We start from the raw sequence: 13,300 nt of genomic DNA, 5'->3' as shown, positions 1-13,300 counted from the left end.
CACCCAGATTTGTCCCTCAGATTGCAAAACGATGAAGCGTGATTAATCACTGCAGAGAACGCGTTTCCACTGCTGCACAGTCCAATGATGGTGAGCTTTACAGCACTCCAGCTGATGCTTGGGATTGTGCATGGTGATCTTGGGCTCGTGTGTGGCTTCTCTGCTATGGAAACCCATTTCATGAAGCTCCTGATGAACAGTTCTTGTGCTGACGTTGCCTCCAGCTGCAGTTTGGGACTTGGTAGTGATTGTTACAACCGAGGACAATTTTTTTGTGCTACGCACTTCAGCACTCGGCACTCCTGTTCTGTGAGCTTGTGTAGCCTTCCACTTCGTGGCTGAGCTGTTGTTGCTCCTAGACATTTACACTTCACAATAACAGCACTTACAGTTGACCAGGGCAGCTCTAGCTGGGCAGAAATTTGACTAACTGACTTGTTGGAAAGGTGGCATCCTATGACGGTGCCACATTGAAAGTTGAAATTCTTCAGTACCACCCATTCTTCTGACAATGTTTGTCTAAGGAGATTGTATGTCTGTGTGCTTGATTGTATACACCAGTCAGCAATGGGTGTGACTGAAATAGCCTAATCCACAAATTAGAAGGGGTGTCCACATCATTATGGCCATGTGGTGTATAGTTACATGTTTACTGTGTTACTTTTGAATCAATTGTTTCAAAACCTAAAAATAGTGAGACCTAGGGCAGGATTAAATCACAAATGTAGCATTAGCGCATGTCTGTGAATGGAAATCACGTTGCTAAACTATCGTGGTATTAAATCTAACCCGATTTGCGCCACAAATGACCTTCTCGCAACACGAGAAAATAAAACGCAGCTTTCACACAGGCGCTACTACACAACTACACCACTGTACTCAGCCGCGCTTTCATGTTTAGATAGATGCTACTCTCTTCTGATATTTAATTTAAATCCCATGATGTACAATGTAGTTTGCTATTAGCGGCGGTTTAAATTTGTAGTTAATCATGCCCAACAATACAGTGGGAGTGGTCCCATTTTCGCTGTATTAAATCAAGAAAATATTTATGAAAAAAACAACTTGCCAGTGCTCTCAGCTGCTCTCGTTTCACACACTGCGGATTGTCTAAAGGCACGGAGTAAAGAGAGCCCGTCCGGCACAGGTCTGCGCAGGCGCGGCTCCGGGTTTATTCACAGCCTCCGCGGCTCTGTGTGTTCAGTGGAAGTAACTGATTATTGCTACAGTTACTACAATACAGCTGTACAGTGCGGGTAACCAATTACATGCTGCGCCCAACATCCACACAAATGAAATGTTGCCTATTCGTTCACAGAGAGAAAATATGTTGTTACTAAATGTCATTTTATATTATATTTTGTTCAGCAATGTGTCAGTGTTTCGTTGTTCTGAAAACTATTTGATGTCTTAAATGGTTTCCTTCTTAAAACGTTTCGTGGGAGTAGTGACTACTATCGAGTAACTATTAATCCTCACTCTTACTCACTAAACGTTATGTGTATTCAGCCTATATCATATATAAGAGGGGTGTTTCCATGCATGATACATTTGGCATTAGTTTAACTTAACTTTTACACGTAACAGAAAGGTGGGCTGTGCTCCTTTGCATTTTAAAATGAGAAAATACACTCACCAGTGAGAAACAGCTTATTCCTCACGGGTATATCCAACAGAAAGGCAAAGGTAATGCCAGCCAGTATCCCTTTATATTAGGTTAGCATACATATTGTTGTTAACATATTTCAGGCAGCAGTTCACGAGTTGAGCATTCACTGTCACTCACATCCAGATACAGCCTAGAAACCCGTGTCTCCTTTCTTACACTGTATCTGCACCCTAGAAGCCCGTGCAGTAACGCACTCACCGCAGATTGAATGTGCATCTCATGTGTATCTCATGTGTATCTCATGTGTATCTCATGTGTGCATTTTGTAATCGAAGTTCGGACATATCAGGTTTTCAATAATTGATGCATCTCTCTCTATATGGACTGAACGCAACTTTTAAGAGACGATCACTGCATCAAGTGACACTGCTGTCAAAGCGGCTCTAGCGTAAACATACAGTATAATTGCAATTATTAATATTTACACGAATAAGTAAAGTATGGAGACGTCTGGATGATATTTATGGAATCTGTACAGGCATATATGGTTGTGTAACTTGCAAGCCAGTACACATCCAGTGTATGAGGTTTGTGCACTGCACAGTGGGTGGATTAAATAAATAAATACATACATAAACAATCTGTTAAGGGCAAACTTGCATAACGTAGTGGATACATTTAGGATTGGAAACAAATATAATCTTAGAAAAATCATCTGAACAGACAATCTTCTAGGTTGTGGTCAACGTTTTGCCTTTATCCCAGGCACATTATTCGAAGTGGTAGTGATAACTATACATGTTACATTGACACACACACACACACACACACACACACACTACACGAAGCAGGCTGGTGCAGTCGGATCGCACTCACACAGATGGACATATTACAAAGGTGTACTGTAAAGAGTATGTATGTATGGAAATGCTATTTTGACAATGGTACAAGTGTAAATATATCTGTGTAACACGATCATATATTTAACATGTATGTGTAAACATTGAACACTAGTTTCAGTGTGCACAGTACACAGTCGTTGGAGAGATGTGGCGAGTGCGCAGGCGCGCTGCACCGCAGGGTCTGCTGTCATAAAGCACTGAGCATAAAGTTTGTACTTATTGCTTTTTATTGCGGTTTATTTTTAGTTGCTAGTTACTTCCAATGATAAATGTAACCACTATGAGTTTTGTAGTCAGTGCGTCACTGTTTGTTTTTAATGTGCACAACTACACATAAGCTAACAATGTTGCCACAACGTTGTAGCATCTTAATTCAATATTGTGGCAACGTTGTGTGTTAGCCGGGAAGTGGACGCTGAATAAAATATTTACATCAATCTGTTATTCACCGAATCCACCCGCTAAAAGATAACGCCTAGGTAAGGGCGTCTGCCAATAATAATAATAATAATAATAATAATAATAATAATAATAATAATAATTACACAGCTGTCATCAATGGCGGATTTTATTTTATAATGTTCTCTTCTACTTATAGTTGTAACCGCTACGAAGTACAGTAGTGTGGTGTCAGCGGGGAATGAAAGCTGCGGACTCACAGCACAGAGCGCAGATCGCTGTTTCTCTGCTTCATCCATGCGTCGCTCTTCTCGCAGCCCGCTGTCGCTCCAGTTTCAGACACTGTGATTGGCTCCGCTGTCGCTCCAGTTTCAGACACTGTGATTGGCTCCGCTGTCGCTCCAGTTTCAGACACTGTGATTGGCTCCGCTGTCGCTCCAGTTTCAGACACTGTGATTGGCTCCGCTGTCGCTCCAGTTTCAGACACTGTGATTGGCCCGTGTTGCCTCTCACGCTGCCCGCCCATCCCGGAAGCCACGCCAGCAAAACACGTGTCCTCCCTGTTCTCAGCTCGTCATATTTTAGATTTAATTCAGGGAGCAGCTGAGCTGTGAGATTCCCTCCTGCGATTCTTCCGCAACTTTTCGTATTTGCACTTTGCGAACATTTTTTATTTAATCCTGCCCCTAATCAAGATGTTCCTAGATTATTTGGGTTTTAGTTGCTTCAGTGGGACGTTGCCCATTTTCAACTGAATTCTAATGGGTTTGTTGTGTTCAGGGAGATATGAATGCAGATCTACATCTTTCTGATTGTTTAAAACCTCGGTAATTCCCTCTAAGCAATATGAGCAAATTATAATTGACGATTATAATGAATTGATGCAGAAATTGGCACCCAGATTGCATGTTCAATTTGTGTTAACGAGACTACCTTATCAAACCTGCTTATCACATGAAGCTAACAAGTTTAAGAATGATGAATACCTTTCAATTATACTTACTGAGTCAAACTAAATGTGTGCAGCAGATGCTTAGGTGGCATTATAGCTGTTGGGAGGCAGATCACAAGGTGGATAGATATTAAAAGCATGAAATATAATGTTGGTTGGATGTTACATTAAATAAGAAAGTTTATCAGGCCACAGAAACAGAAGTTTTGAGTAATGAGAGTAGCACTTAATGTAGGATTTTCGATTTCAAGTTATGAGACATCATTTATTAACATGAACTTTATACCAGAGTAGTAACAAAATGTTGTTGTTTTCTAAATGTTTCCAATGAGAGTGTGTTAAATCCACCTGAAATCAAATGCAAACTGTTACAATACATATATATTCAGAAACAATATAGTCATAGCATTACACCACATATAAGAATCCTATGAATCTTGAGCAGTATAGGAAAAGCTGTTTTTAGCTAATTTTTACAGTATTTGTAAAAAGCAAAGCAAAAAAAAAAAAAGAAACTATTGTTATTCTCTTGCAAAAGGCCAGGGGATAATATGACCTTGTTATAACTATATATATATATATATATATATATATATATATATTGTATATTGTATATTATCTGAAAAAGTTCACGAATAGGGGGGTGATGGAATATTACAACTAACTTTGTAATTTTTTGATTGAGTCAGGTCCCCCGGGCCCTCCAGAAGCAGTAACAGTGGAAGAAATCACAGATAGCACTGCTCAGCTGTCTTGGAGGCCAGGCAAAGATAATGGAAGCCCTATTACTAGCTACATCATTCAAGGAAGAACACCATTTACTGTGGGATGGCAGGCCGTGGAAACGGGTAAACCTCAGTGAAAAATGTTGTTTGGTTCATTTATGTCAGATCCTAAACCAACACCCTATAAATGGAGTTTGAATGACAGTATTTTTGTGGTGGTAAAATGGAAATGTCAATTATATATTAATGAAGAGGATAATTTTTGTGCTTCAATGGAAAATATGTATAGTGTATCAGTGGCATGTGATGAGTTTTCAATTAAGTCATGTAGCAAGATATTATCAATGTTAAATACCTAAGGTGACCATATGGCTAAGAACAATTTGAGGCGGGAAGTATTTTACAATTTTGACTTTAATCTGAAATTAATTAATCCATCCATTCTTAACATTCTTTACTAAAACTATGGCAAAAGTCGAATTGCACAGAAAACAAGTTGTTTCAATCAGCTGTTCACTTTTCCAACCATTTATCAGAGTGTTTTTTTAATTGCCAATGCTGCTTCAATAATCAACAAGCATCGGGTCCAACAATGACAGTAATGTCTTCGACATTTAGGTATTAATTATGGCTGGGATTAAATCAAACTTTGCCCCCTTTGTAATAGAGAACTACACATCAGCACACTGTGGTGACTTTGTTTATTGTCTGCTGTTTCTTTCTTCATTTACTTATAAATATAACCACTACGATTTCAGGTTAGTTCATGGTTGTGGAGTCTTGTTGATTGTTGATTTACCTAGTTTTGACTGAAGCTTAATTTCTTCAGTTTAAGAGTACATTAAATTCATATTATCTAAAAGATTCCCAGGGGTTAAACCAAAAAGGTTTGGGCTGCTTTCCATGCTGTGCCTATTCCTTGTACAGATATAGCCAATTCAACTGAGGTAATAGATACTGTATATAAATATACTGAAGTCCAAGTGTTCTAATCTGTTTTTTCCCAGTCCCTGAAATCATTGAGGGTAATACATTAACAGCTACAGTAGTGGATTTAAATGCTTGGGTGGAGTATGAATTCCGTGTTGTGGCATGTAACAGTGTTGGAGTTGGGGAACCTAGTCCATCATCCATCAAGACTAGAACAGAAGATTCAGGTAAATATAATTGTTTTTATGATTATACACGTTTTATGAATACTTAAAAGTGGTTATCTCTCTCATTAAATATGTCATGATTCTTTACTAACTGTGGAGATGACAACCAAGGTTTTATGATTTTTCATATTGTAAATATATGGAGATAGAGAGGAAACAGAACTTCATATTTCCTGAAAAGGAGTTGTCATTATCAAACAGTGACAATTGTATACTCTTCTGGTAAGCTGCTAATGCTCCTTCCAATAGTAAAAATCCAATACGAAATAAAACGTTCTAGGGAATGCCTAAGGCTATTTGAAATTATCAAAATGGCACAAGAAGACAAGGAGGAACTGTAAGGAGTTGTTCAATTAAATATGGCATTCAATTTAGATTGTATTAATGATCGAATCATAGTTTACATGTAATTGTTTTTTACATAGTTCCTGACACAGCTCCTACTGATGTTGGTGGTGGTGGTGGCATCAAGTCAGAATTAGTAATTACATGGGAGGTAAGTGATCTATCACTTTTTTCTGTTCTATCTAATACTGGGAAATGGAAATTGCTTAATTGCTTAGAATTGTATTATTCCTGTCAAAGTCACTCCACACATCACACTCCAACCCTTGGGGAGCAGTAACTTCCTGGAAGTGTGATTTAGCTCAAGATTACCAAATGTTTCATATATATACATACACACAGTGCCTATACAAAACTTACAACTTTCTCAGTCAGTGCCTCAACATTTAATGTATTTAATATACCTATATATGCAGCTCTGAAAAAAATTGAGACCACTGCAAAATTATCAGTTTCTCTGGTTTTAATATTTATAGGTATGTGTTTGGGTAAAATGAACATTTAAATTTTATTCTATAAACTACAACATCTCTCCCGGATTCCAAATAAAAATATGAATGGAATGGAATGGCTGCCATACATGTGGAGATGCTGATTTAAGAAAAAATTGCAGTGGTCTCTTAATTTTTTCCAGAGCTGTATATATATATATATATATATCAGCAGAAATTACTATGTGATATACAGGAGATTCTGGTGTTAATTAAATGCAAATTGATGTATTAATGTAATGCGAAACATATAACGTATTCATCCTAATAGACTAAACCCATTGAATGATCCTCTATTAAGTACAAAATCCCCAAATTTGCATTTTTACCCACAAAATCATGATGTTGGCACACTACTGTATATTTCGTCGTTTGAACATTATGACAATATTAGTCTGTTTTACCAATCACTAAATTTTGACACATGTGCATTCATCCTTGACCTTGTTATACCGGAATATCTGACAATGGCACCACATTTGAGATTATTTCTTGCGTAAGAGGATATCACATTTAAAAAACAGCCTGGAACCAGAAATTGGCGAACAGGTACTATTTTATGTTATATATGTTAGTGTTAGTCAGAGTGCCTTTTTTTTCTAGTCCATTGAATGTGCAAATATATGTAGTTCATGAATTGATAGTTCTGATGCAGTGGGTGACATAGTCAGTGATTAAGTAGTCCTGTTTATTTCAAGTAAAAATTATTTTAGCAAATACATTGTGTTTATTCATTACTTTAATCTGTTCACATTACATGAGCAACAATAACCTTGGGTCATGCACCCAAAAAAAAAAGAAAAATTAAACAAAATTGGATATCATTGGGGGGAAGAAAATCTGAAATATGAAATAAAATCTATTAGGACGAATACGGTATTCATTTTATTTTCATGCAAATCTTTGTAATACTTACTGTATATGAAAATATGAAGGAAGAAATCCAATTTCTTTGTTTGTATTTGTTTTAATATCACTATAGTTTTGTGTTTTGCTCATAGCCTGTCCCAGAAGAACTGCAAAATGGTGAAGGCTTTGGATATATCATTGCATTTCGACCTATTGGCACAGTAACTTGGACACGAGCGGTTATATCCACACCAGGAGTTGTGAGATATGTCTTTCGGAACGACAGCATTTTGCCATTTTCTCCTTTTGACGTTAAGGTTGGAGCATACAATAATAAAGGAGAGGGACCTTTCAGCTCAATAACAACTGTATTTTCCGCAGAAGAAGGTAAAGGAAATATAAAGTGAACTCATGGAAAATCATATGGAAAGCTATAGCAATCCAATATGGAGCATAAAATGCAATAGGATGTAGCTTGACCTGCTGCATTTTGCAGGACCAGTTGCAAGATAGTTAGTAAGTACTTGGTATTCACCATGCTTTGAGGTGCTTTATTAATTGTGGCAGAGGTCTGTATGTACAACTTGGCTAACTTCAGATGTTAATTTCATTAGTTAAACAAGCATGTTTTTTTTAAGGGCCCCTGGAGCATTAATTAAAGTGGTCGTGGAAGAAAGTCATTGGCCTAGGATAAAACGTACATAAGTTATATTGTTCCTACAATGGCATATGCTTGGGTTATCTTTTGTTATGCCATAAAATAAAAATAGAAATGGCTACCATACGATCAGGACTGCCTGGCAATAAAAATGATCTAAGATGTGGCAAATCAAATGTGCAAAACAAAATTGTGCCCAGTTTTACTCAATTTTAGGTTATTTCTCCCACAAACATAGAAATAAATCAAGAGTATCATTAGTAACCATGACTATAACTTCTCAGGATGCCAGCAATGATCATTACAAGGAAAAAATTCTTGATTTGTGGTGAATAAATACTTTTTTTGAAGTGCATACAGATGTGCAGTCTTCTTTATTTTCAGTTCATGTTTTGCTTTTGTTAACCTGCACCTATATACACTGTGTCTATGCACCTTTTACAGTTTTGGCAAGGCACTTTAAAATTAAATTGTTTTAAAAAGTCAATCATGTTGCCTAAGCTGCTTGCCAGTGCTAATCTTATTATATTACGCAGCAAAATCGTGCAATTTTACTTGTCTTTCGGTTATAGTGCTATACAATCACGCCCTGTCATACTACAAAACACAACTCAACTGCCCATCAATGGGTTTAATTTTTTTTTGTATTTAGTTTAGCAGCAGTGAAATCCTTTGATTTTGCTGATGCAAGGTCAGTCTCAGGAGAACCCTGATAACGTGATGCCATGTCCCAGTTCCTCAGCACTCATGCTGCTGATTATAGCTCTCTGACTCGCATGTGTGTATTTGACTGTATGTACATTGTGACATCGTAGCTTGTTAAAAACAGCATTTGGTACATTCAAATACAATGTACTGCTGCATGGTCACTGAAAATGCTCAAAAAGAAACAGTGATATATATATATATATATATATATATATATATATATATATATATATATATATATATATACCGGAAAACTTCAATTAAACGCCCCCAGCGTTTATTCCCAATAACTACAAGAAGCCCTGGCGTCAATTGCAGACCAGCGATGGTAGGAGACCTGCATTTGTATTAAACATTCATAAATTAAAGGACATTGCGGACTTATGCAGGGTAAGAAGAGAAACATTGCTTCATTGTAGAAGTAGGCTAACAGCCCAGGCTTTTAAAAATGTGTTTTATTGTTATTATTTTTTAATAATTTGGTGAACTGTGGTGAACTATACACTGGATTGAAAACAAGATATTGGTAATTCTTGCAGTTTTAGATTTGATATACTGTAAACCAAACCATCAACATTATACTTCATTATACTTAATCTATTGCTATACTAAATCTATTGTTTATGTCGCAATTGACAGTTGACAATCCCTACAGTGGTGACAATCACTACAATTAACAGCAATGCAAATATACAGCTATATATGTATGTATGTATATATATATATATATATATATATATATATATATATATATATATGTATATGTATATGTATATGAAGGAATATATACATATATATAGTTAAAGTGAGAAATACATGTGATGGTGTTTTTTTTAATTAATATATGGTATATATATTTACTGAAATCAAGAAAGATGCGTAACCCAGCGTTTAGAGACCGGCTTTTGTTTACATGATTATGCAAATCAACCCGGTGACTATTGCAGACCAGCTGTTAGTTGAGACCTGGCGAATATTGGAAGTTTTATGGTATATATACACTCACCTAAAGGATTATTAGGAACACCTGTTCAATTTCTCATTAATGCAATTATCTAACCAACCAATCACATGGCAGTTGCTTCAATGCATTTAGGGGTGTGGTCCTGGTCAAGACAATCTCCTGAACTCCAAACTGAATGTCTGAATGGGAAAGAAAGGTGATTTAAGCAATTTTGAGCGTGGCATGGTTGTTGGTGCCAGACGCGCCGGTCTGAGTATTTCACAATCTGCTCAGTTACTGGGATTTTCATGCACAAACATTTCTAGGGTTTACAAAGAATGGTGTGAAAAGGGAAAAACATCCAGTATGCGGCAGTCCTGTGGGCGAAAATGCCTTGTTGATGCTAGAGGTCAGAGGAGAATGGGCCGACTGATTCAAGCTGATAGAAGAGCAACTTTGACTGAAATAACCACTCGTTACAACCGAGGTATGCAGTAAAGCATTTGTGAAGCCACAACACGTACAACCTTGAGGCGGATGGGCTACAACAGCAGAAGACCCCACCGGGTACCACTCATCTCCACTACAAATAGGAAAAAGAGGCTACAATTTGCACAAGCTCACCAAAATTGGACAGTTGAAGACTGGAAAAATGTTGCCTGGTCTGATGAGTCTCGATTTCTGTTGAGACATTCAGATGGTAGAGTCAGAATTTGGCGTAAACAGAATGAGAACATGGATCCATCATGCCTTGTTACCACTGTGCAGGCTGGTGGTGGTGGTGTAATGGTGTGGGGGATGTTTTCTTGGCACACTTTAGGCCCCTTAGTGCCAATTGGGCATCGTTTAAATGCCACGGCCTACCTGAGCATTGTTTCTGACCATGTCCATCCCTTTATGACCACCATGTACCCATCCTCTGATGGCTACTTCCAGCAGGATAATGCACCATGTCACAAAGGTCGAATCATTTCAAATTGGTTTCTTGAACATGACAATGAGTTCACTGTACTAAACTGGCCCCTACAGTCACCAGATCTCAACCCAATAGAGCATCTTTGGGATGTGGTGGAACGGGAGCTTCGTGCCCTGGATGTGCATCCCACAAATCTCCATCAACTGCAAGATGCTATCCTATCAATATGGGCCAACATTTCTAAAGAATGCTTTCAGCGCCTTGGTGAATCAATGCCACGTAGAATTAAGGCAGTTCTGAAGGCGAAAGGGGGTCAAACACAGTATTAGTATGGTGTTCCTAATAATCCTTTAGGTGAGTGTATAATGTCTATAAAATGCAGGGGCTGGAGCAACTGAAGCCCCTTTTGTTTCACGTCTTCTGATTCTCATATGAAATATGTTTGTCTACCGAATACTGTTGAACACAATGACATGATATGTTTAATCTGTCTTGTGTGCCTAGAACCCAGTATTGCACCAGAGAGAGTTTCAGCTCGAAGTATTTCTGCTTCACAAATTGAAGTTTCCTGGCAGGCCCTTTTTTCTAAGATGACTTCTGGAAGGGTCCTTGGATATGAGGTATATTATCTTTGTCATTGTGATGACTATCGAGACTTTTTCTTCTGTAACACATTTTCAATTATTATTCTTACCTACAGTGTACATAATGGTCCCATTAGAAGAAGAAAAAACAATGAAGGAATACAGCTTTAAATGTCTTTCTTTTAATTTATTTTTTCATTTGTAATAAAACTACTTTTATCCTTTTGCAATGTGAAGTGCATTGCAATTTCACCAAATGTTGTTTCCATTTCATTCACCTTTGCCCCAAAGTACAGAAATCTTATCTTGCTGTAGTACCAGCAATACTATACTGAATGACTAGTGCTATAATGCCATTGTAAGTTATCTGGGAGAAGAAGAAAAAACTGTGCTGTACTGGGATGAAAGCCCAGCTAGATTATCAAGAGAATAAACAACTGCCACTCTATATTGACAGGCTGAAGATATCAGTTTCATTTGCTGTTTATTGCCATTAAGATCAATAATAGATTTGTAGCACATTATGTGATTTTGTTTCTATTTGTGATTTGGAATAGAATGTTTGTTCTCTAGTCTTTACTTTTCCATTTCTATAAATTTTATGTATTGTTATTTTTTATTTTGGGCTTCTAAGCCAACTGCATTTTTTTGTATGAATAGTTATATATATATATATATATATATATATATATATATATATATATATATATATATATATATATACACAGTACTGTGCAAAAGTTTTTGGCAGGTGTGAAAAAATGCTATAAAGTAAGAATGCTTTCAAAAATAGAAATGTTAATAGATTATATTTATCAATTAACTAAATGCAAAGTGAGTGAACAGAAAAAAAATCTACATCAAATCAATATTTGGTGTAGCCACCATTTGCCTTCAAAACAGCATCAGTTCTTCTAGGTACACTTGCACAAAGTCAGGGATTTCGTAGGCATATAATCACGTGTATGATTAAACAATTATATTAGGTACTAATGATCATCAATTCAATATGTAGGTTGAAACACAATCATTAACTGAAACAGAAACAGCTGTGTAGGAGGAATAAAACTGTGTGAGGAACATCCAAACTCAGCAAACAAGGTGAGGTTGCTGAAGACAGTTTACTGTCAAAAGTCATACACCATGGCAAGACTGAGCACAGCAAACAAGACACAAGGTAGTTATACTGCATCAGCAAGGTCTCTCCCAGGCAGACATTTCAAGGCAGACAGGGGTTTCCAGTGAAGAAAAACAAAGAAACGGGCAACGTTGGGGACCGTAGATGCAGTAGTCGGCCAAGGAAACTTACTGCAGCAGATGAAAGACACATCATGCTTACTTCCCTTCGCGATCGTAAGATGTCCAGCAGTGCCATCAGAAGTGGCCTTCATGGAAGACTTGCAGCCAAAAAGCCATACCTCCGACGTGGCAACAAGGCCAAGCGACTCAACTATGCATGAAAACACAGGAACTGGGGTGCAGAAAAATGGCAGCAGGTGCTCTTGACTGATGAGTCAAAATTTGAAATATTTGGCCTAAATCCACAGAAGAACTGTGGTTAGTTCTCCAAGATGTTTGGGCCATCCTACCTGCCTAGTTCCTTCAAAAACTGTGCAAGTGTACCTAGAAGAATTGATGCAAAGGGTGGTCACACCAAATATTGATTTAATGTACATTTTTCTTCTGTTCACTCACTTTGCTATGTGTTAATTGATAAATATAAACTATTAACATCTATTTTTGAAAGCATTCTTACTTTACAACATTTCGTCACACCTGCCTAAAACCTTTGCACAGTACTGTGTATGTATGTATATATATATATATATATATAATGTATTAGTACTGAAATGGTTCCTTTGACACAGCTCTCTGTTCCTCTTACTCTAATCATTCCCAAGCCTAAGTGCCTATATAACAATATTTAAATCTGACGTGAGAGGTTGCTAATTTAATAAAAGGCAAAGACTTTCACTTTGTATGAAATGAACACTTTATCAATCAAATGTGGATTACAAGATTGCTATATTTTAAAACTTGGGAGAATAAATGTTTTGCATTA

General features: G+C 37.1%; 1 protein-coding gene across 1 annotated transcript in view; it reads left to right on the top strand.

The window, feature by feature from the left end:
- cntn3b (contactin 3b) overlaps positions 1–13,300 on the top strand; it is a 65,341-nt gene that overhangs the window by 44,787 nt on the left and 7,254 nt on the right. Inside the window, exons 14-18 of the mRNA XM_066698055.1 lie at positions 4,552–4,710; positions 5,595–5,744; positions 6,170–6,240; positions 7,582–7,816; positions 11,159–11,274. Coding sequence (XP_066554152.1) covers positions 4,552–4,710; positions 5,595–5,744; positions 6,170–6,240; positions 7,582–7,816; positions 11,159–11,274 — 731 coding nt within the window. The remainder of the gene's footprint in view (positions 1–4,551; positions 4,711–5,594; positions 5,745–6,169; positions 6,241–7,581; positions 7,817–11,158; positions 11,275–13,300) is intronic.

The sequence above is a fragment of the Amia ocellicauda genome, chromosome 3, assembly GCF_036373705.1.
Source record: "Amia ocellicauda isolate fAmiCal2 chromosome 3, fAmiCal2.hap1, whole genome shotgun sequence".
Classification (NCBI taxonomy): domain Eukaryota; kingdom Metazoa; phylum Chordata; class Actinopteri; order Amiiformes; family Amiidae; genus Amia; species Amia ocellicauda.
Note: the sequence above shows the minus strand (reverse complement) of the source record. Positions and strands in the feature narration are given on the sequence as shown.